The sequence below is a fragment of the Scyliorhinus canicula genome, chromosome 1, assembly GCF_902713615.1.
Source record: "Scyliorhinus canicula chromosome 1, sScyCan1.1, whole genome shotgun sequence".
Taxonomy (NCBI): domain Eukaryota; kingdom Metazoa; phylum Chordata; class Chondrichthyes; order Carcharhiniformes; family Scyliorhinidae; genus Scyliorhinus; species Scyliorhinus canicula.
Window position 1 is genome coordinate 300,203,237 of NC_052146.1, and position 23,829 is coordinate 300,227,065.

General features: G+C 52.9%; 1 protein-coding gene across 3 annotated transcripts in view; it reads left to right on the forward strand.

Annotated features, from left to right (window-relative positions):
- LOC119976144 (epithelial cell-transforming sequence 2 oncogene-like) overlaps positions 1-23,829 on the forward strand; it is an 83,657-nt gene that overhangs the window by 10,458 nt on the left and 49,370 nt on the right. For all 3 annotated transcript variants that reach the window (XM_038816347.1, XM_038816356.1, XM_038816365.1), the window contains exons 4-7: positions 1,700-1,862; positions 14,543-14,795; positions 18,685-18,821; positions 19,932-20,059. In XM_038816347.1, coding sequence (XP_038672275.1) covers positions 1,700-1,862; positions 14,543-14,795; positions 18,685-18,821; positions 19,932-20,059 — 681 coding nt within the window. The remainder of the gene's footprint in view (positions 1-1,699; positions 1,863-14,542; positions 14,796-18,684; positions 18,822-19,931; positions 20,060-23,829) is intronic.

Consider the following 23,829-nt stretch of genomic DNA (forward strand, 5'->3'; position numbering starts at 1 on the left):
TGTTGCCAGAGGGACAGTGCAGCCTGACAACAGGTCAACAGGTCCTGCCCCCAGCGAACTCCTTTCCTACTGTCCAAACTCGTCTGAGATTGTCAAACACCAGAACCCGTGAGAGAGAGAGAGAGAGAAAAGGTCACATAGCCCATCCAAACCAGTCTCCCTGAAGACTATGTCCAACCGTGCAGGCCGGCGCAGCGGCAGTGTGGTTAGCACTGCTGCCTCACAGAGCCAGAGACCCGGGTTCAATTCTGATCCCGGGTCACTGTCTGTGCAGAGTCTGCACGTTCTCCCCGTGTCTGCGTGGGTTTCCTCCGGGTGATCCGGTTTCCTCCCACAGTCCAAAGCTGTGCGGGTCAGGTGGATTGGCCATGATCAATGCGCGGGGTCACGGGGAGAGGGCCAGGGCGGGGGAGTGGGCTTCGGAAGAAAGCTCTTTCCGAAGGTCGGTGCCAAATCGATGGGCCGAATGGCCTCCTGCTGCACTGTAGGGATTCATTGATTCTGTGAACCTGCTTGATCATGGACTCTCGATCTTAATCTGGAGGCACATGAGGAAGACAGACAAAGCACACCCTTGATTCTGTAGCTCAATTTGCATTGAACAGGTCACCAGACTGATGCTAGAGGCCGTCGCTTGAGGGGGCTGACCAGCAGCTGACCAGCAGCTGACCAGCAGCTGACCAGCAACTGACCAGCAGCTGACCAGCAGCCTCTCCCAGTCTCACTGCCTGCCATTGGCCTGGAGGGAGGATTTACAGTCTAACCACGTGATGAACTCAGCTCCTGCCACCATTGAGGCCTGGAGGAGGACGCCAACCTGGAGTGACTGGCTCAAGAGCCAAGCATGTTACCCACTGCACCACAGGATCATCCAAAGACTCTTAATGGTCACTTTTAATCCACAGATTGAAATAACCCTCGGAGCGATTCAATGAAATCTCCAGCCCGCTCACCTTATGGTGCATTGTCCCCTCAGGGTCATTTAACAAGCAGAATCTATAATATCAACTCCCAAAGCACCTTCAATCAGACTGATGGGTGATCTAATTGAGGGATTTAAAATATTCAAAGGATTTGATAAGATATATACTGAGAAATGATTTCCCCAGCCAAGGTGAAGGGGAAGCAGGGGGCGCCCAGAACATAATCTTCCAATGAGAGCCAGGCTGTCCAGGGGTAATTTCAGGAAGCATTTCCTCACATAGAGGCCAGTGGAAATCTGGGATTCCCAAGGCTTTGGATGGGGAGGGTCAATTGACGTTAAGTAATGGGTTAAGAGAATTTGCAATTAGTTGTATCATTTATGTTAAGTGTTCAATGATTGACACTGATATGTAAAGGGGCTTCAGGTGGACTCTGGATCTTGTGATGTGATGATTGAGTTTAGTGCAGAGTCTGTTAAAGTGAAATAAAGGTGTTTGTGAAAAGGAGCTGGACTTTTGTCTCTTCATACCACAGCATCCATTCGTTTAACAATTGAAGCTTCTCAGATTGAGTTTGATATGTAAGGGGAGTGAGGGACTAGGAAAGGAACAGGGCAATTCAATGGAGATAAGATACAGATTAGCTGTGATCTAATTAAATGTCAGGGCAGGTTTGGGGGGGCTGAATGGCCTCCTTCTGTTCCTGGTGTTACTACATCAATGCCGTATTACCGTTTCTGTCCACTGGGTGGTAATGGAGGTTTGTGTCCACACAGGTTTATCCAGGATTGGTTCACCGAGACTGTCCCGATTGCGAGTCTGGATTTCACCACCGTCCTGCCACGATTCCTGTCACTTTACATCTTCTCGTTCCTGAATCCCAGAGAGCTGTGCTCCGTATCCCAGATCAGCTGGCACTGGAGGTTCCTGACGGAGCAGGTCAGCCATTCCACTTTAACGTTTCCACAATGACCATGCTCCCGCGGAATCTGGCGTGTGGGTGAGGCGGTCGCTTGTCAACGATTATTAACACCGGAGATTCCACAACGCCAATTCCCAACACTATAGGTATCAGTGATGATGCGTTGGACCTTGTTGTGAAGGCCACTATATCCCAAATAGTAATCAAACTCCCTTGACCATGGTAATAATGTGATACCTGTGGGTGAAAAGTTGTTTAGTTGAAAATTGCGAAAGGAATCTTGGAATAATATAGGAGATGTCAGAACAATGAACAATACAGCACAGGAACAAGCCCTTCGGCCCTCCAAGCCTGTACTGGTCACGCTACAGGTAGGGAATATACAGTGAATGGTAGAACCCTCAAGAGTATTGACAGTCAGAGAGATCTAGGTGAACAGGTCCACAGGTCACTGAAAGGGGCAACACAGGTGGAGAAGGTAGTCAAGCAGGCAACGGCATACTTGCCTTCATTGGCCGGGGCATTGAGTAGAAGAATTGGCAAGTCATGTTGCAGCTTTATAGAACCTTAGTTAGGCCACACTTGGAGTATAGTGTTCAATTCTGGTTGCCACACTACCAGAAGGATGTGGAGGCTTTAGAGAGGGTGCAGAAGAGATTTACCAGGATGTTGCCTGGTATGGAGGGCATTAGCTTTGAGGAGAGGTTGAATAAACTCGGTTTGTTCTCACTGGAACGATGGAGGTTGAGGGGCGACCTGATAGAGGTCTACAATATTATGAGGGGCATAGACAGAGTGGATAGTCAGAGACTTGTTCCCAAGGTAGAGGGGTCAATTACTAGAGGGCATAGGTTTAAGGTGCAAGGGGCAAGGTTTAGAGGAGATGTACGAGGCAAGTTTTTTTTTACACAGAGGGTAGTGGGTGCCTGGAACTCGCTGCCGGAGGAGGTGGTGGAAGCAGGGATGATAGCAATGTTTAAGGAGCATCCTTAAACTCATTTCTCAAAAATACATGAATAGGATGGGAATAGAGGGATATGGACCCAGGAAGTGTAGAAGATTTTAGTTTAGACGGGCAGCATGGTCGGCACATGCTTGGAGGGCCGAAGGGCCTGTTCCTGTGCTGTACTTTTCTTTGTTCTTTGTTCTTAAGACTTTGGTTCGGCCATATTTGGAATACTGCGTGCAGTTCTGGTCGCCACATTACCAAAAGGATGTGGATGCTTTGGAGAAGGTGCAGAGGAGGTTAACCAGGATGTTGCCTGGTATGGAGGGCACTAGCTATGAAGAGAAGCTGAGTAGATTAGGATTATTTTCATTAGAAAGACGGAGGTTGAGGGGGGACCTCATTGAGGTCTATAAAATCATGAGAGGTATAGACAGGGTGGATAGCAAGAAACTTTTCCCCAGAGTGGGGACTCAATTACTAGGGGTCATGAGTTCAAGGTGAGGGGAAAAATTTAAGATGGATATGCGTGGAAAGTTCTTTACGCAGAGTGTGGTGGGTGCCTGGAGCGCATTGCCGGCGGAGATGGTAGAGGCGGGCACGATAGCGGCATTTAAGATGCATCTAGACAGATACATGAATGGGCAGGGAACAGAGGGATACAGATCCTTCGAAAATAGGTGACAGTTTTAGATAGAGGATCCGGATTGGCGCAGGCTTGGAGGGCCAGAGGGCCTGTTCCTGTGCTGTAATTTTCTTTGTTCTTCTTTGTTCTTTAGATGGATAGCAAGGTCGGTGTAGGCTTGGAGGGCCGAAGGGCCTGTTCCTGTGCTGTAATTTTCTTTGTTCTTGGCCAAAACCCTCAGCGCTTCAAAGAACAAAGACAAAGAACGAAGAATAATACAGCACAGGAACAGAGCGGAGAAGAAGGACATCCTTCAGATCTTTGTCTTTGCTCCAACTTTTCACTAGAGCAATTCCAAAGTAACAGCGCTGCCCCGAAACTCTTTGGTGCCACAGAAAGGGTGGTGAGGGTGGGGGATGCCTTCCCGCAGCAGTCGCTGGACCTCAGACCTGATGAAGGTCCTGTCCTGGGCACTGTACCGTCTGCTCCTGGTGGCAACGGGTTTGCAATCTGGGGTGTGGTTTGCAAACAGAGAAGGCGGGTCGACCTTAAGGGTCGTGAGGCCGTATACAGTAAGGGGTGGTAGGGGCCCGCCAAATTTCAGTGTTAGACTTTGGAGGTCGCACTGGAAGACCAGGCCGAGTAGCAAGGCAGCGCAGAGGTTGGGGAGGACGAAGAGCCAGAAGCCGCTGAACTCTACGCCCTGGATGGTGAGGGTGGCGGTGCAGTACCCCTGGATCGCCACGGAGTGGGATCCGGAGGCCAGGGAGCTTCTCTGGTTAATGGGGTGTACCGCGAGAGAGCAGCGCCTTACCATATCGGGGTGGATGAAGCTCTCTGTGCTCCCGGAGTCAAGAAGCGCCCATCGACCTTTACCATCGTCGACGCGGTTGCGAGGTTGTGCGGCCGGGACTGGTCGATCGTGATGGAGGCGAGCTGTAGCTGGTGTTGGAAAGCCCCTGGCTGGTCGGCGGCGGTTGCAGGCGATGAGCGGCCCGCTGAGGTGCCCGACGAGCAGGGGTCCTGAGGCGGGGAAGATGGCGGCGCCTATGGCCTGCACAAGGCCTGATGGGGGGGAAGATGGCGGCACCCACAGGCCGCACGTGTCCTGAGGCAAGCAAGATGGCGGCGCCCATGGCCTGCACGTGGTCTGAGGCGAGAAAGGCGGCAGCGCTCATGGGCCACACGTGGGTTGTGGGGGCGAAAATGGCAGCGCCCACGGGTTGCACGTGGGGGGTGCAGGAACAATGGACGCGATTCTCCGCAAATGCGGACAGTCGTAAAGGCTGCCGTGAAACTGGCCGTGTTTCACGGCAGCCTTCACGCTCGTTCCCGGGACCCGATTCTCCCCCCCATCGGGGCTAGGAGCGGGACCCCGGGAATCACGGCGTCGTGGCCTTAACGACCGTCGTTAAGGCCGCGAGCCAAGATGATGCGCGGCTGGCGTCTGTATGACATCAGCCGCGCATGCGCGGGTGACGTCATCATGCCATTGATGCGCGGTTCCACATTTCTCCACCGCCGCCCGACAAGATGTGGCGGCTTGATCTTGTCGGGCGGCGGAGGGGAAACAGTGCGTCCCTTTTGAACGCAGGCCCGACGATCGCTGGGCACCGATCGCGGGCCTGTCCCCTCCCGGGCACAACGGTGATGCTCCCGCCCCAAACGGGCATCCAGCGCCCGTTTTTACAACGGCAGCGAGAAGGTGTGTTTGCTGCCGTGAAAAAACGGGCGTAAAGGCCCGGCCGCTCGGCACATCAGCCGCGGAGAATCGGCGCTCGTCGTAGAAAACGGCGAGCGACGATACGTGACGTGGGTCGGGCGTGGGGGGGGGGGGGGAGAATAGCGGGAGGGCGCATAAAATGCCGGGAGGCCCTCCCGCTATTCTCCCAACAGGCGTGGGCAGTGGAGAATCGCGCCCTACGGGTCTGGTTACAGTGACGATCAAGCGGGCCTGGCGCACAGCAGCGAAATGTCCTTTCTTCCCGCAGGCCTTGTAGAGCGCGCTCCGCGCCGGGCAGCGCTGCCGGGGGTGATTTGTTTGTCCACAGAAGTAGCACTTGGGTCCCCCGGGGTTGGTTGGCTGCCGCGCGGCGCAGGCTTGGGGTTGGCTGGGGGCGGTCGCTGGTGGGGCCCACGATATCCAGGAGGGGGGCGCCGTGCAGTTGGGGGCGTTTGCTTGTACATTACGGGAGGCGACCGTTAGTGAGATTGCGAGTTACTTGGTCGCTGCGAGGTTGAGCGTAGCCCCTTCTAAGAGGCGCTGGCGGATGTACGCCGACCCTATGCCCATAACGAAAGCGTCCCTGATTAGGAGTTCGGAATGTTCAATGGCCAAACGGCCTGGCAATCGCAGTCCCTCACCAGGGCATGCAGGGCATGCCAGAAATCTCCCACAGACTCACCGGGGATGCCGCGAGGACAGGAGGTGCCGGGCGTAGAATTTGTTGGTCTGTTGGGTGTGGTTCTCTTTCAGTAGCGCCATGGCCTCAGCGTAGGTCGGCGCGTCCCGGATGAGGGGATAGGTGTCGGAGCTCAGCCGCTTGTAAAGGATCTGGAGTTTCTGTGCCTCTGAGGGTGGCTCTGTCGCAGATCCGATGTAAGCCTCGAAGCAAGCTAGCCAATGTTCGAAGGCTGACGTGGCGTTGTCTGCTTGAGGGTGCAGCTGCAGACGATCCGGCATGATGCTATATCCATCGTTGTAAAATCTCTGCTTAATAAATTGATACACGAGGACTTCCGGTTGCGGCTATGACCAGCTAAGTCGCACGTTTGGCTGCTCCTGCTACAAAGGTGTTTTCGGGCCGATTGGAGGGCCCCAACGGCGCTGTAAGGACAAATCCCGGTGGGGGAAGGCTCCCTGAAGAGAACCAGACCAACTTTATGGTCGGTACCCGGAGTGGGGTGGTAAAGAGAGCAACAGCAGCTCCCAAAAAAAAGCGGGGGAAGAAGACCAAAATGGCGGCCGGTGGTGCACCCGAGGAATGGAGGAAATGGGCGGAGGAGCAGCAGGCCGCTCTCCTGCGCTTCTTTACGGAGCTGAAAATGGAGCTCTTGGAGTCAATGAATGCGACGACCACCAGGCTGATGGGAGCCCAGGCGACCCAAGAGGCGTCGATTCGGGAGCTGCAACAGGAGATGACTGCGAGGGAGGAGGAGGCCACGGTCCTCGTGGGAAAGGTAGAGGTGCACGAGGCACTCCACCTGAAATGGCAGAGCCGTTTTGAGGAGCTGGATACCCGAATGAGGCGGAAGAACCTGAGGATCTTGGGCCTGGCAGAAGGCCTGGAGGGGTCAGACCTCCCGGGATATGTAGCAGAAATGCTGAGCTCCCTGATGGGGGCAGGGGCCGTCCCTTCGCCCCTGGAGCTGGAAGAGGCCTACAGGGTCATGGCTAGGAGGCCAAGAGCAAATGAGCCCCCGAGGGCGGTGCTGGTGCGGTTCCAGCGACTCAGCGACCGTGAAAGAGTGCTGGAGTGGGCCAAGAGGGAAAGGAGCAGCAAGTGGGAGAATTCGACGGTGAGGGTCTACCAGGACTGGAGTGCGGAGGTGGCAAAGCGGCGGGCCCGGTACAACCGGACGAAGGCGGTGCTACATGCAAAACGGATCAGGTTCGGAATGCTGCAGCCAGCGCGCTTGTGGGTCACCTACAGGAACCAACACCACTATTTTGAGTCCCCAGAGGAGGCGTGGGCCTTTGTACAGGAAGAGAAACTGGACTCGAATTAGACCCAGGGGATACTTGGCGGCCGTAGCCGCTCGGGTACTTTCAGCTGAATTCTTTGTTTGGATTTTGAACTCTTGCTGTGGTTTTTCTTCTGATGTTTTTTCCCCCTTTGCCAACTTCCCTTAGTTATTGTTATTGTGGTTATTCATGGTTATTTATGGTTATTTATGCTGTTTGGTAGAGGGCGACTGTTAAGTACATTGTTATTTGTTATTTATCTGTTATTTATAATGTTAAGTTGGGGAGGCGGGACGGGGGGGAGAGCAGATCGGGGATATGGGCTCCTAGGGGGGGTTCTTTACAGGCATGGACGGGGACGGGGGTGGAACTGAAGATGGCGGGGTGGGGTGTGGCAGGGCGAAAGCGCGGGCTTTCCTCTGTTTTCCCGCGCGCAGGGCAGAGGAGGGGGGGAGGGGAGGAGTGCGGGGCGTGGCTAGCAATGGCGACCTTTCCCGCGCTGGAGCGGGGCCAGGGAGGAGTGGCAAGGGGGGGGAGGCCCCCCCCCCCGAGCCGGGGGGAGTCGGAGTGTGGCAGGAGCAGCCGGGTCAGCGTGAACCAGCTGACTTACGGGAGTACAATGGAGGGTACATCGCGGCTAGGAGGGGTCCTAGCCTGGGGGGGGAGGGGGGTTAGGGAGGGACACCGGGTTGCTGCTGAAAAGACCAGAAACGAGAAGTGGAGGACTGGAGAGGTGGGGGGAGGGGGACATCGCCATGGGGAGCGGGTCAGAAGGGGAGGGTCGACCCGGGGCGAGCAGGGAACAGGACATGGCTAATCGGCAGGGGAGGGGGGCGGGTCGTCCCGCGACCCGGCTGATCACTTGGAACGTGAGGGGGTTGAATGGGCCGGTCAAGAGATCAAGGGTATTCTCACACCTGAAGGGACTGAAGGCTGATGTAGCAATGTTACAGGAGACCCATTTGAAGGTAGTGGACCAGGTTCGCCTGAGAAGGGGGTGGGTGGGACAGGTGTTCCACTCGGGATTGGACGCAAAGAACCGGGGGGTGGCGATTCTGGTGGGAAAGAGGGTGTCGTTCGTGGCGGAGGAGGTGGTGGCGGATAAGGAGGGTAGGTATGTGATGGTGAAGGGTAAGCTGCAGGGGGAGAAAGTGGTGATGGTCAACGTATATGCCCCGAACTGGGATGACGCGGGTTTTATGAGGCGCCTATTGGGCCTCATTCCGGGACTGGAGGCAGGGGGCTTGATCATGGGGGGGGACTTTAACACAGTGCTGGACCCCGGGCTAGACAGATCGAGCTCAAGGACCAATAGGAGGCCGGCAGCGGCAGAAGTGCTGAGGGGGTACATGGAGCAGATGGGAGGAGTAGACCCATGGAGGTTTGGTAGGCCGAGGGCGAGGGAGTATTCCTTTTTCTCCCACGTCCATAGAGTGTACTCCAGAATCGATTTCTTCGTGTTGAGCAGGGGGCTGATCCCGAGGGTACGGGAAGCTGAGTACTCGGCCATTGCGATCTCTGATCATGCACCACATTGGGTGGATGTGGAAATGGGGGAGGCGCGGGACCAGCGCCCGCTGTGGCGGCTGGATGTGGGGCTGTTAGCGGACGACGAGGTGTGTAAAAGGGTCCGGAAGAGCATTGAGAGCTATCTGGACTTGAATGACACGGGTGAGGTGCAGGTGGGGATGGTCTGGGAGGCCCTGAAGGCAGTGATCAGGGGAGAGCTGATCTCCATAAGGGCGCACAGAGAAAGAAAGGAGAGGCAGGAGAGGGAGAGGCTGGTGGGGGAGCTATTGGAAGTGGATAGGAGATATGCGGAGGCACCAGAGGAGGGGCTGCTGGGAGAACGGCGCAGCCTGCAGGTCAAGTTCGACCTGCTGACCACCAGGAAGGCAGAGACGCAGTGGAGAAGGGCACAGGGCGCGGTTTATGAGTATGGGGAAAAGGCGAGCAGGATGCTGGCACACCAGCTTCGCAAACGAGATGCGGCTAGGGAGATTGGGGGAGTGAAGGAGAGGGGCGGGAAGGTAGTGCAGAAGGGGCAAGAAGTGAACGGGGTCTTCAGGGATTTTTACAAGGAGTTGTATCGGTCTGAGCCGCCGACGAGGAGAGGGGGAATGGAGGACTTCCTAAACAAATTGAGGTTCCCAAGGGTCCAGGAGGGGCTGGTAGAAGGGCTGGGGGCGCCAATAGGGCTAGAGGAGCTAGTCAAGGGAATAGGTCAGATGCAGGCGGGGAAGGCGCCGGGGCCAGATGGGTTCCCGGTGGAATTCTATAAGAAAAATGTGGACTTGGTGGGACCGGTACTGGTACGAGCCTTTAATGAGGCGCGAGAGGGGGGGGTTCTGCCCCCGACAATGTCGCAGGCTCTGATCTCCCTGATATTGAAGCGGGATAAAGACCCCGTGCAGTGCGGGTCCTACAGGCCTATCTCGCTTCTGAACGTGGATGCCAAGTTGCTGGCAAAGATCCTGGCAGCTAGAATAGAGGATTGTGTGCCAGGGGTAATCCATGAGGACCAGACGGGGTTCGTGAAGGGGCGGCAGCTCAACACGAACGTGCGGAGATTGCTGAATGTAATTATGATGCCGGCAGTGGAGGGGGAGGCTGAGATAGTGGTAGCGCTGGACGCGGAGAAGGCATTCGATAGGGTGGAGTGGGAGTACCTGTGGGAGACGTTGGAACGGTTTGGGTTTGGGGAAGGCTTTATTAAGTGGGTGAAGCTGCTCTACTCGGCCCCGACGGCGAGTGTAGTGACAAACGGGAGGAGGTCGGAGTATTTTGGGCTCCACCGAGGGACCAGGCAGGGATGTCCCCTATCCCCCCTACTTTTCGCACTGGCGATTGAACCGTTGGCGATGGCACTGAGGGGTTCAGGGGGGTGGAGAGGACTGACTAGGGGAGGGGAGGAACATCGAGTATCGCTGTATGCGGATGATCTACTGCTGTACGTGGCAGACCCAGAAGGGGGAATGCCGGAGATAATGGAACTATTAGCAGAGTTTGGGGACTTTTCGGGGTACAAACTAAATTTGGGCAAAAGCGAGGTTTTTGTGATACACCCGGGGGACCAGGGAGAGGGTATTGGGAGACTCCCCTTCAAGCGAGCAGGAAAGAGCTTTAGGTACTTAGGGGTGCAGGTGGCAAGGAACTGGGGGACCCTCCACAAGTTGAACTTTTCCAGGCTGGTGGAACAGATGGAGGAGGAATTTAAGAGGTGGGACATGGTACCGTTGTCGCTGGCGGGGAGGGTGCAGTCAATCAAAATGACGGTCCTCCCAAGGTTCTTGTTTTTATTTCAGTGCTTGCCCATCTTCCTCCCTAGGGCCTTCTTCAAAAAGGTGACGAGTAGCATCATGAGCTACGTGTGGGCGCATGGCACCCCAAGGGTGAGGAGGGTCTTTTTGGAGCGGAGTAGGGACAGTGGAGGGCTGGCACTACCCAATCTTTCGGGGTACTACTGGGCGGCAAATGTGTCAATGGTGCGCAAGTGGATGATGGAAGGGGAGGGGGCAGCTTGGAAACGAATGGAGAGGGCGTCCTGTGGCAACACAAGCCTGGGGGCCCTAGTAACGGCACCATGGCCGCTCCCCCCCACGAGGTACACCACGAGCCCGGTGGTGGCGGCCACCCTCAAGATATGGGGGCAGTGGAGGCGACATAGGGGGGAAATGGGAGGTCTGTTGGCGGCGCCAATAAGAGGGAACCATAGATTCATCCCGGGGAACATCGACGGGGGATTTCAGAGCTGGTACAGGGTGGGCATACGGCAGCTGAAGGACCTGTTTATAGAGGGGAGGTTTGCGAGCCTGGGAGGGCTGGAGGAGAAGTTTGAGCTCCCCCCGGGAAACATGTTCAGATATTTACAAGTGAAGGCATTTGCTAGACGGCAGGTGGAGGGGTTCCCCCTGCTCCCCAGTAAGGGGGCGAGTGATAGGGTGCTCTCGGGGGTCTGGGTCGGAGGGGGGAAGATATCAGACATCTACAAGATAATGCAGGAGGCGGAAGAAGCATCAGGGGAGGAGCTGAAAGCCAAGTGGGAAGGGGAGCTGGGAGAGCAGATAGAAGACGGGACGTGGGCGGATGCACTGGAGAAGGTCAATTCTTCCTCCTCGTGTGCGAGGCTGAGCCTCATTCAATTTAAGGTGCTGCATAGAGCTCACATGACGGGGACAAGGATGAGCCGGTTCTTTGGGGGTGAGGACAGGTGTGTCAGATGTCTGGGAAGCCCAGCGAACCATGTGCATATGTTCTGGGCATGTCCGGTGCTGGAAGGGTTCTGGAAGGGGGTGGCAAGGACGGTGTCGAAGGTGGTGGGGTCCAGGGTCAAACCAGGATGGGGGCTTGCGATCTTTGGGGTCGGGGTAGAACCGGGGGTACAGGAGGCTAGGGAGGCCGGAATACTGGCCTTTGCATCCCTAGTGGCTCGACGAAGGATATTAATTCAATGGAAGGACGCGAGGCCTCCAAGCGTTGAAACTTGGATTAACGATATGGCTAGCTATATTCAGCTAGAAAGGATCAAATTTGCCCTGAGAGGGTCGGTACAGGGATTCTCCAGGCGGTGGCAACCTTTCCTTGACTTTTTAGATCAGAGATAGACGTTCGGGGTCGTGGCAGCAGCAACCCGGGGGGGGGGGGGGGGGAGGGAGGGAGGGGGGGGGGGGAGGGGGGGGGGGGGGGGGGGCAGCAAGGGTCGTGGGGGGACATGCACGACTGTAACGCGGGCAAGTCTGCTCGCTGCTCATGTCTGAAACTGTAGGCTGCCTTGTTTGTTAAGGTTGCCTGGGGGGGGGGGGGGGGGGGGAGGACTGGTGCGCGCGAGAGGGCGGGCGAGGGAGGGACATTTGCCTAGAGGGATTGTGTTGTAAATAATTTAAAAATTAGTAGGGGTAAATGTTTGTATGGAAAAACTCTTTCAATAAAAATTATTTAAAAAAAAAAAAAAAAAATTGATACACTATCAATTACGACGAGACGAGAGTAGAATGTAATCGAGGCTTTATTACGCAGAGATGTGTAGCCTCCCGCGGCTGCTGCCGAAATAGCTACAGCTCGGTGTGCACACACATTTATACTCCGCCTACTGGGCGGAGCCAGCAGGCAGGGATCTACTCCCGTACCTGTAGTACAGGGGCCTTACCGTAATACCCTCGTATGTGATATATACAACAGTGGTGACTACCACACTCCTTGTACACACTCTCTCTCTCTGCTCCTTGTACACTCTCTCTCTCTGGGCGCAATTCTCCGACCCCCCACGCCGGGTGGGAGAATCGAGGGAGTGCCGGGCGATTCCCGCCACGCCGCCCTGGCAACCGCACGCGATTCTCCCATCCCTCCCCCAAAACGGCATGCCGCGTTTCACAACAGGCCAGTCGGAGAATTTGCGTTCGCCGATTGTCGCAGGCGAGCGGCGATTCTCCGGCCTGGATGGGCCGAGCGGCCTGCCCAATCCGAAGGGTTCACGCCGGCGCCAACCACACCTGGTCGCTGCCGGCGTGAACAGCGCGCGAACGCTGCGTATGCGGCCTGTTTGGGGGGGGGGAGGGAGGATCGAGCACCAGGGGGGCGCTCAGTAGGGGTCTGGCCCACGATCGGTGCCCACCGATCGGCGGGCTGGCGTCTCTAAAGGACGCACTCTTTTCCTCCGCCGCCCCGCAAGATCAATCCTCCATGTTTTGCGGGGCACCCGCGGGGGGGACGGCAACCATGCATGCGTGGGTGATGTCATTTACGCGACGCCGGCCGCGTAATTGACGCGGCGCCGCTCCTAGCCCCCCGGGGGTGGGAGAATAGGGGGCGAGGAACAGCCTCCGATGCCGGAGTGAAATACTCCGGTTTTCACTCCGGCATCGGTACTTAGTCTGCCGATGGGAGAATTTCGCCCTCTGTCTCTGTCTCTCTCTGTTCCTTGTACACTCTCTCTCTGTCTCTGTCTCTCTCTCTCTCTCTGTTCCTTGTACACTCTCTCTCTCTCTGTCTCTCTCTCTGTTCCTTGTACACTCTCTCTCTGTCTGTCTCTCTCTCTGTTCCTTGTACACTCTCTCAGTCTCTCTCACAAATTCTATCCATATGGTACCCTCAACCTCTTTCTCTAAAACCTGTTTAATACATCCCTTCTCTCCGTACTCTCCACTTTCACATTCTTCAAACCTTTACCTCTTTTCCATCCCGTTGCAATTTCTCCGAATCAGTCTCACTCTCTTTTTTCCCGACCCTTTGCTTCCACTTTCTGCACTCTATTTCCCACTTTCTCCCCCCCTTCCCCAAACTCACTCTCACTCATTCTTTCCCACTATCTCACGTGCTCACTCCTTTTCCCAACCTCTCTTTCTTTCTTTCTCGTTCTCTCACACGCTTCCTCCTTTTTCTAACCTCTCTCTCTTTCTTTCTCGCTCTCCCTCTTTTTCCCAACTTCCCTTTCTTTCTTTCTCGTTCTTTTTCTCAGCCAGTGATAATAATGTGGTCAATTGTCTCTAACTGAGGGCAGCACGGTGGCCTAGTGGTTAGCACTGCTGCCTCACGGCGCTGAGGTCCCAGGTTCGATCCCGGCTCTGGGTCACATGTCCGTGTGGAGTTTGCACATTCCCCCCGTGTCTGCGTGGGTTTCGTCCCCACAACCCAAAAAATGTGCGGAGCAGGTGGATTGGCCACGCTAAATTGCCCCTTAATTGGAAAAAATAATTGGGTAATCTAAATTTTTTTTTAAAAAATTGTCTCTAACTGTTGGTATTGGCTGAGAGGAGAGGTGATTCACACATCTTGGTTTGATATATCGGTTGCTGTTTGTGTTGATGTTGTCACAGCACTTTGAGGGGATTTCCAGTAAAACGATATATCCTCAGAGAAGATGGCTTCCTGATTCTGAAGGCATTGTCCACAAAAAAGGCAAGTTTACGTGGGGTGAAAGAATGGTGGTGTGTCCCACCATGGCCTGGGAGAGAGGTCCAATTCTCTCGAATGATCTCCCATTGACCATGTCCCCTCCATTGGCATTGATCACAGAATCTCCAGGTAGGCTTATACGCTGTCAATGAGTAGGCCACTTGGCCAATCGAACCTGCTCCGCTATTCTGATCTGATTGTGGCCCTGACTACTCCCCAAACTTCTGGACTCCCTCGTCAATCAAAACTCTGCCTCACTCAGTCTTCAGTATATTCCATGAACTACCCCCCACTGCTCTCTGGGGAAGAGATTAATGACCGTCTGAGAGAAAAACATTTCTTCTCTTCTCTGTCTTAAATGGGCGGCCACTTATTTTTAAAGGGTGTCTCCTAATTCTCAACTCCCCACCCAGGGGGGGAATCATCCTCTCAGCATCTACCCTGTCAAACCACCCCACCTCAGAATCTCATATGTTTCAATGAGATTGCCTCTCATAGTGAGCCCTGGGATAGAGTGACTGTACATGAGCATCTCGTTGCATTTCGACAGGACTGCCTCTGGATGCCCAAATGTGTGAAGCGTGGTTGGTTTCTGCCCTACACCCCTGCAGACCATGAATATGGTGCTTGGAAACGCCATTACGTGGCTTGTGCTTGTAGCCTGGACTACCTCACACCCATGGAGACAGCCAAAATCTACGGAGTCCTTGAAGAACCCAAAGAGGTCGCAGAGGATAGGGAGGAGAGATGGAATGAAAGATCTCTGAGGAGATTAATCCAGGACAGACTGGCCCGACAGAAGAGTGAGTACAGCTGAGGCGACGTGTTAGTCTTTCCTCTCAGTCGGTGCCGCTCATTCACCCCCCGCCCCCCCTTTCCCCTCCGTACGGAATCATGTTGGAGTTCAGTCCCTCCTGTACCTCACCCGAATGCTCCCCTTCAAGCCAAGACAGTGAGGACCAATGGGGCCACACCGGCCAAATTGAATCAGTCACTTTCTACACACCTCTCCCGGGAGAAAATTGCTGTTGCTGCTTGTGGTTACCCCTGGCAGGAGATTGGCTGTCATTGTCTGTCTCACGCCCCGTCTATCTTGCATCATCCTCACACATCCACTGTAGCTCATCGATAACCGCTCTGTGAAGCCCATTGTCCATCCACACCTGGAGAGATCTCTGTAGTTCTTCAGCTCTGATCAGATAGCCGGACACTGACTTATTCTGAATGTCACTTTTTTGAGTTATTTTTGCTCTTGCTGGGCAGCACGGTGGCGCAGTGGGTTAGCACTGCTGCCTCGCGCCTCCGAGGTCCCAGGTTCGAATCCTGGCTCTGGGTCACTGTCCATGTGGAGTTTGCACATTCTCCCTGTGTTTGTGTGCATCTCACCCCCACAACCCAAAGAATTAAAAAAAAAAAAATTATTTTAATATTTTAATTTAAAAATTTTGATGACATTTTTTTCTTTTTAAAAAAAATTTAGAGTACCCAATTAATTTTTTCCAATTAAGGGGCAATTTCGCCTGGACAATCCACCTACCCTGCACATCTTTGGGCTGTGTGGGCGAAACCTACGCAAACACGGGGAGAATGTGCAAACTCCACACGGACAGTGACCCAGAGCCGGGATCGAACCTGGGACCTCGGCGCCGTGAGGCCGCAGTGCTAACCACTGCACCACCGTGCTGCCCCCCCGCCCACACAACCAAAGATGAGCAGGGTAGGTGAATTGGCCATGCTAAATTGCCCCTTAATTGGAAAAAAATTAATTGGCTACTCTAAACAAATATTGGTTTTTAATTTTTGCCCTTGCAATTACAAGCACCTCTTCATTGGTTTCCTGTTCTGTGTCTGAAATCTTTACCATGCGTCTGAGCATCCACCTTTCAAAAACTTCCCTTTTCTACCTCAGATCTCTACATCTTGAAAACTGTGGAAATAAAGATGGAGAGATTTGTACAAATGGCGGCTGATCCAAAAACCCCAATTTTACAAATACGAACCCAGAATCAAAATTAGACCCATGTGCGCTACCAAGCTATTTGACTGTGGTAGCCATCGCAGACCAGGCTGATTCCTCCCTCGGCTGATACACGGATTTCAAGCATGGGTTCAGTGGGTAGCCACTCGTAGCGGGAATCCTGATGGACTTTACTTACCCACTCCGGGGTCAATTTTCCTCCAAAAAAGACTCCACAAAAAGAGAAGAGCTAAACCTGGGATCTCATGGGCAGAAGGTCAGGAAGCTAGAACTGGTCTCAATCTCCCCAGCCAGGGCTAAGAGGAGAGGAGGAAGCAGGGTTCGGCTGGAGGTACATTCGATCCATCCTGGGGCTCTCCCTGAGCCCCAGGGTGATGTTTTATTTTTTTTCGTTCATGAGATGTGGGCGTCGCCGGCTGGGACAGCATTTATTGCCCATCCCTAATTGTCCTTGAGGGGGCAGTTAAGAGTCAACCACATTGCTGTGGATCTGGAGTCACATGTAGGCCAGACCAGGTAAGGACGGCAGATTTCCTTCCCTAAAGGATATTATTAATAATAATCTTTATTATTGTCACAAGTAGACTTACATTAACACTGCAATGAAGTTACTGTGAAAAGCCACTAGTTGCCACACTCATGCGCCTGTTCGAGTACACAGAGGGAGAATTCAGAATGTCCAATTCACCGAACAAACACGTCTTTCGGGACTTGTGGGAGGAAACCGGAGCACCCGGAGGAAACCCACGCAGACACGAGGAGAACGTGCAGACTCCGCTTAGACAGTGACCAAAGCTGGGAATTGAACCCGGGTCCCTGGCGCTGTGAAGCAACAGTGCTAACCGCTGTGCTACCGTGCTGCCCAGTAGTGATCTACTGTTTTCACAGTCATGTCCCAATGTATTCCTTGCAAGCATTCTTTTTAATAGTGTACCGAATTATCTTTTTCCTGTTAAGGGGCAATTTAGCGTGGCCAATCCACCTAGCCTGAACATCTTTGGGTTGTGGGGGCGAAACCCACGCAAACACGGGGAGAATTAATTCCAGATTTTTATTGAATCCAAATTGCACCATTTGCAGTGGCATTACTCTGGGTCCCGGGTTTACTAGTCCAGCGACAATATCACAATGCCACTCCCTCCCCGGTATATGATGTTGCAAAATGTTCTCTGCGTGTTTGTAATGGAGCAAGCCCAAATCACTCAAATCACTCAGCTAAATCACTGGCTTTTAAAGCAGGCCAGCAGCACGGTTCGATTCCCGTACCAGCCTCCCCGGACAGGCGCCGGAATGTGGCGACTAGGGGCTTTTCACAGTAACTTCATTGAAGCCTACTCGTGACAATAAGCAATTTTCATTTTCAATTCTAAAATATACCGCATGTTTATTTGAAACTGCTGCAGTTAGCCTTATAATTTAGAGGTGAGATGCAGAGGGAATATGTTATATATAAATCTCCTTCATCCTCTGAGAACTCTGTCTTTCTCCAATGCTGACTTCTTGTAAATCCCCAACGGCGCCTATGGAATTCTATTCCTAAACCCCTTTTCCTCTCTTTCTCTCTCTCTCTCTTTCTCTCACTCTCTCCTCCTTTAAGATGCTCCTTTGGCCAAACTATTAATAACCTTTGGGCTTGTTGTCAGATTTCTGTGGCTCACTTACACTTGCTAGGAGCTATATTTATTCAGAAGCAGCCACCCCTCCTCTGCATGCAAAAGGAACATGTTCAGGCATTGTGGCTTTTTTGAATTAACCAAAAGCACTGGGAAATTAGCTCCCTCGTGCATTCTCCATTACAACGCCTCGGGGGGTAATCAGGACTTGCCAACCAATTGTTAAGTAATGGGTTAAGAGTCATTCCAATTAGTTGTCTCATTTATGTTAAGTAACCAATAGTTGACACTGATATGTAAAGGGGCTTCAGGTGGCCTTTGGGTCAGGTGATGTGAAGATAGTGTTTTGTGCAGAGTCTGTTCAAGTGAAATAAAGGTGTTTGAGAAAAGGAGAAGAACCTTTGACTCTTTATACAACAGCAGCTAAACGTTTAACACCAATCAGCACTCTTTTCTCATGCAGTTTAAATTGTTGCTCCCTCTGAAATTTGGTATTCTAACATCTATCCTGATGAGTCCACGATGAAAAGCTTTGACAGCATATTTCTTTTTTCAGCAATACCCGAGTTCTGTACTACTGAGTAACTATTTGCCAAATTTCTGCTTGGTTAGGGCAGATGTTGCTGTGGTGGTAATGTCGGAATCCAGAGGCCCAAGCAAATTCTCTGGAGACATGGGTTGGAATCCCACCAGGGCACCTAGTGGAATTTAATTTAAGTTATAGTCCTGGAATATAAAGCTAGTCTTAGAAATGGTGACCATGAAGTGATCATTGATTGTCGTAGAAACCCATCTGGTTCACTGATGTTCTTTAGGGAAGGAAATCTGTTGTCCTTACCCGGTCTGGCCTACATGTGACTCCAGACCCACAGCAATGTGGTTGACTCTTAAATGCCGTCTGAAATGGCCCAGCAAACCACTCAGTTCAAGGGCAATTAGGGATGGGCAACAAATGCTGGCGACTCCCACATCCCATGAAAGAATTTCAAAAACGCTTCTGCGAAGAGGCTTGGGACATTTTAGCCCGTTGGGGATGCTCTGTAAACATGTTGTTGTCACAGCACCTTATAACTATCTGCCTCTTACCTGGGAATCTTTCAGAGGAATTACTGAGGTCACGACCCCCTTGGCTGAGTGGGAAATGGAATGCTCCTCAGCGGGCTCCGAGGCATCACATCAGCACATCTCAGACAAGCCTGGAGGGCTCTCGACAAAGCACCACATTACTGCAGCTAACGGTAACACCAAGAATCACTCCGCAATTCAAACAGAGCACGGCAGCTGCAGGAGCAATATCTTCATGATCTGCACAAGTGCCATTGTTGAGCCTACAGATAAGTTCTCCTCTGTTGACCACAGACATCAACGAGAGTGGGGGGGGCGGGCAGAACCCAGCCACAGCCCACACGGGGAGGGGGAACCACCCCCTCCGTCTGAACCGAATGTTTGTAAATACCAGCAACTAAATAAGAACTTAGCGAGAGGGTAGCATGGTGGCACAGTGCTTAGCACTGCTGCCTCACGATGCCAAGGTCCCAGGTTTGATCCCGGTCCCGGGTCACTGTCCGTGTGGAGTTTGCACATTCTCCCCGTGTTTGCGTGGGTTTCGCCCCCACAACCCAAAGATGAGGAGGTCAGGTGGATTGGCCACGCTAAATTGAGCAGCATGGTAGCATTGTGGTTAGCACAATTGCTTCACAGCTCCAGGTTCGATTCCCGGCTTGGGTCACTGTCTGTGCGGAGTCTGCACGTTCTCCCCGTGTGTGCGTGGGTTTCCTCCGGGTGCTCCGGTTTCCTCCCACAGTCCAAAGATGTGCAGGTTAGGTGGATTGGCCATGCTAAATTGTCCTTAGCGTCCAAAATTTCCCTTAGTGTTGGGTGGGGTTACTGGGTTATGGGGATGGTGTGGAGGTGTGGGCTTGGGTAGGGTGCTCTTTCCAAGAGCCGGTGCAGACTCGATGGGCCAAATGGCCTCCTTCTGCACTGTAAATTCTATGAAATTGCCCCTTAATTGGAAAAAGTTAATTGGGTACTCTAAATTTATTTTTAAAAAAGAACAACTTGGCAAAATGTGACACATGTACCACTACGCTACGTCAGTATGTTCAGGGCTGATGAGCCAACGAAGAAAGAACACGCCATATGGCAAGAAGGGGAGGGGGTCTCGGGGAGGTAGCGGGATTTAGGCTTAGGAGGCCACTTCAAATGCTGACCACTTGGAAACTGTAACTGATGAGTAAAGATTTGTTTATGTTTATTTTTATTTTTTTCACTGTGTATAAAAAGAAAAAAATCTCTCATGAAAACATTTTCAAAAACTAAGTTCTCCGATGTTGATTTACCCCCAGGATAAAAAGCTCCCGTTAAATGTAACCCTTTCCCAGCACCTGAGGGAACAGATCAGATCCACGGCCAAGTGGAAGCCAGCCCTGGAGAAACAGCAGATGCTGCAGTCGCTCCGAGCGCTGCATTCCAGGTCAGTAAAGGAGCACTGAGCAGCTCGACTGGGTTAGTTGTATCTCTCTGGAACCGTACAGGCTCGGCTGTACCCCATTGAATCTGGCTGCTATTGATGTAGGCTGTCTACGTGTACGTGTACATGCGTGTGTGTGTTTGTGTAGCTGCATGGCTTCCTACAACCGCGTGACAACATCATTGATAAAGAGGTGATAATATCCTCTGAACTTGGAAGTAAATCACCCAGGAACATAAGTTAGCTAAGAAAGTATGTTATGAAGAAGACGTAAGGAAAGGGGCGTCGATAAGTTTAAGTGAGTGGGGAAAAAATTATTTAAAAAAAATATTTAGAGTACCCAATTCATTTTTTCCAATTAAGGGGCAATTTAGCGTGGTCAATCCACCTACCCTGCACATCTTTGGGTTGTGGGGGTGAGACCTGCGCAAACACGGGGAGAATGTGGAAACTCCACACGGACAGTGACCTGTGGCCAGGATCGAACCTGGGACCTCAGTGCCGAGAGGCAGCAGGGCTAACCCACTGGGCAGCCATGCTGCCTAGCAGATGGGGTATAATATGGTCACCAAACTTCAGTCTGCAAATGGTTGGTAAGACAATTGGAACATTGTCATTTATTGCAAGGGGAATGGAATATTGAAGTAGAGATGTTTCGCTGCAGTTGCAAAGAGTGTTGGTGAGACCACATCTGGAGTACTGTGTACAAATTTGGTCTCCTTACTGAAGAAAGGATATAAGTACATTAGAAACAGTTCAGAGAATCATTGAATCGCTCTAGTACAGAAGAAGGCCATTCGGCCCATCAAGTCTGCACTGACTTTCTGATAGAACACCCTACCTCGGCCCAATATCCCACCCTATCTCAATAGCCCCTCAACCTAACTGCACATCTTTGGATAATAAGAGATAATTTAGCTTTGCCGATCCACCTAAGCTGCACATCTTTGGACTGTGGGTGGAAACCGGATCTCCCGGAGGAAACCCGCGGAGACACAGAGATAACATGCAGACTCCATGCCAAGGCCACAATTGAACCCGGGTCCCTGGTGCAGTGAGGCAGCCATGCTAACCACTGTGCTACCGTGCCGTTCACTCGCCTGATTCCTGGACTGGGAGATGGGGGGGGCATTACCTTATGAGGAAAGTTTGGACGGGCTGGGCCTGTATTCATTGGAGTTCAGAAGAATGAGAAATGATCGTATTGAAACAGATGAGATCTTGAGAGGATGTAACAGAGTGGATGCTGAGAGGATGCATCCCCATGTGGGAGAAACCGGAAGTAGGAGACACAGTTTAAAAATAAGGGGCGGATTCTCCGATCGCCGATGGCGAAATCCTGTTTGGTGACCGGCCGACGAATCAGAGTTCCCGACCAAATCGGGGGCGGCGTCGCTTTTGCGATGCTCCGCCCCCTCCAAAGCAGAGTACTTGGAGAGTACAGCGCCCGCCGTATCGACGGCCTCAGGACATTGCCTAGGGCCCGCCCCCTGATACCCCGACCAGCCGAGTTCCCCATGGCGTGCGTCTCTCGTGGTCTTATCCGTCGGGGACTGCGGACTCAGTCCAGCATCGCTACAGTCGGGCGAGGGTCGATCCGTGGGCAAGGGGAGACTTTATTAGGGGCTGGGGGCACTGTGGGGGGTGGTCCAGGGCGCACGAGCCAGCCACAGGGGGGGGGGGGGGGTCACTATTTAGTGGGCCGGGTCCGCGCGCGGCCTCCGCCGTGTAGCACGGTGTGGCTGCTGCAGGCTGCCGCCGTGCGCATGCGCAGCCACTTACCCGGCAATTCTCCTGGGCGCAGCTAGAACCGGGTACTCTACGCTGCCTTACTGCTAACCCCCAGCACAACGGGTAATCGGTGCCCATTTGCCGCCATTTATTCTGGTGCAAAACGCCACCGTTTCCACGCCGTTGTGGGGTCAAAGTCCCAGAATCAGAGAATCCAGCCCAAGAGGTCTCTATTTTAAGGTGGAGAATTTAATTCGCTCAGAGGGTGATGAATCTTTGAAACTCTCTTCCCCAGAGTGGTGGAGGCAGAGTCAGTGAATTATTTGAAAAATGTATTTTTATTGGTTTTGCATTTATAATAACATTGAAAGGAGCGTCACACTGTGACAAAGAGATATCTACAGAGGTGTGCATATAAAGGTAAGGTGTGTACAGATACCGCACCCCTAACTTTGGGCCCCTGGTCATCGGTTACCCCAACCGTGCCGTCACTGAATATGTTCACGGCAGAGGTAGATAGATTATTGACCAGCAAGGGAGTGAAAGGTTATTGGAGATATGTGGAAATTAGAGATGAGGCTACAATCATCTTACTGAATGGCAGAGAAGGCTTGAGGGGCCGAATGGCCCATGTCTGCTCCCAATTTGTATGTTCAATTGAAAAAGCAGTAATTATGGAATTGTAGCATGGCTACAGTACTGAAGGAGGCTATTCAGCCTTTTATGTCCATGCTAGCTCTCTATATGAACAACCCACCCAATCCCACTCTTTCATCTTTTTCTTGTAGCTCCGTAATTGCTTTCACTTCAGATAATTTTCCAGTTCCCTTTTGAAATCCATGATTGAATCTGACTCCACCACACTATTAGACAGTACATTCCAGATCCTAACCACTCGCTGTGTGAATTTGTCTCCACCACACTCTCAGAGAGTACATTCCAGATCCTAACCACTCGATGTGTGAATCTGCCTCCACCACACTCTCAGACAGTGCGTTCCAGATCCTAACCACTCGCTGTGTAAATCTGCCTGCACCACACTCTCAGACAGTACATTCCAGATCCTAACCACTCGCTGTGTGAATCTGCCTCCATCACACTCTCAGACAGTGCATTCCGGATCCTAACCACTCGCTGTGTGAATCTGCCTCCACCACACTCTCAGACAGTACATTCCGGATCCGAGCCACTCATTGTGTAAAAAGGGTTTTCCTCATGTCACCTTTGACAATCACCTTAAATTGATGCCCTCAGGTTCTTGACCCCTTTGCCTATTGAAGGTTTCTCCCTATCTACTCTGACCAGACCTCTCGTGATTTTGAAACCTCGATCAAATCACCTCTCAACCTGGTCTTGTCTGAGGAGAACAAGCTCCCTTTCTTCGACCTACTACATATAATGAAGCCTCCCATTCCTGGATCCATGCTCATTAATCGTTTCTGCATCTTCTCTAAAATCTTTAAGTCTTTCCTAAAGTGTGGTGCTCAGAACTGGACATATGGGGCGGGATTCTCTAATAATAATGGGTCTATGTCCGCACGCCGCCGTGAAAACCGTTGCCAATGACTCTGGTGACGGAGTGGTCCCCGCCGCTCTGGCTGGCGCGGAACGGCCCGTGCGAGATCGCACAAGCACAGTACGTATTTTCGCGCATGGGTGGAACAGCCAGCGTGATTCGGTGTATGCACGGGGGTTCCCTTCTCCACGCCAGCCCCCGGGCAATATGGTAGAGCCCTACAGTGGCCCGGCGTGGGTTAAAGTATGTCCCCATGGAACGAGCCCGCCTGCCGATCGGTAGGCCCCGAGCGCGGGCCAGGCCACCATGGGGGCCTCACCCCAGGGTTGGATCCCTGTGCCCCCCCCTCCAGGATGGCCCCCACACTCTCACCTTCCAGGTCCTTTCATGTGGGAGGTGAGTAACCACGCCGGCGGGTCACGGCCAAACCCGCCGGCCACTCAGCCCATCGGAGCCCGGAGAATCGCCGGGGAGGGGGGGTCGCTGTCAACGGCCCCCGACCGACGTGGCAGCAATCCCACAGGCA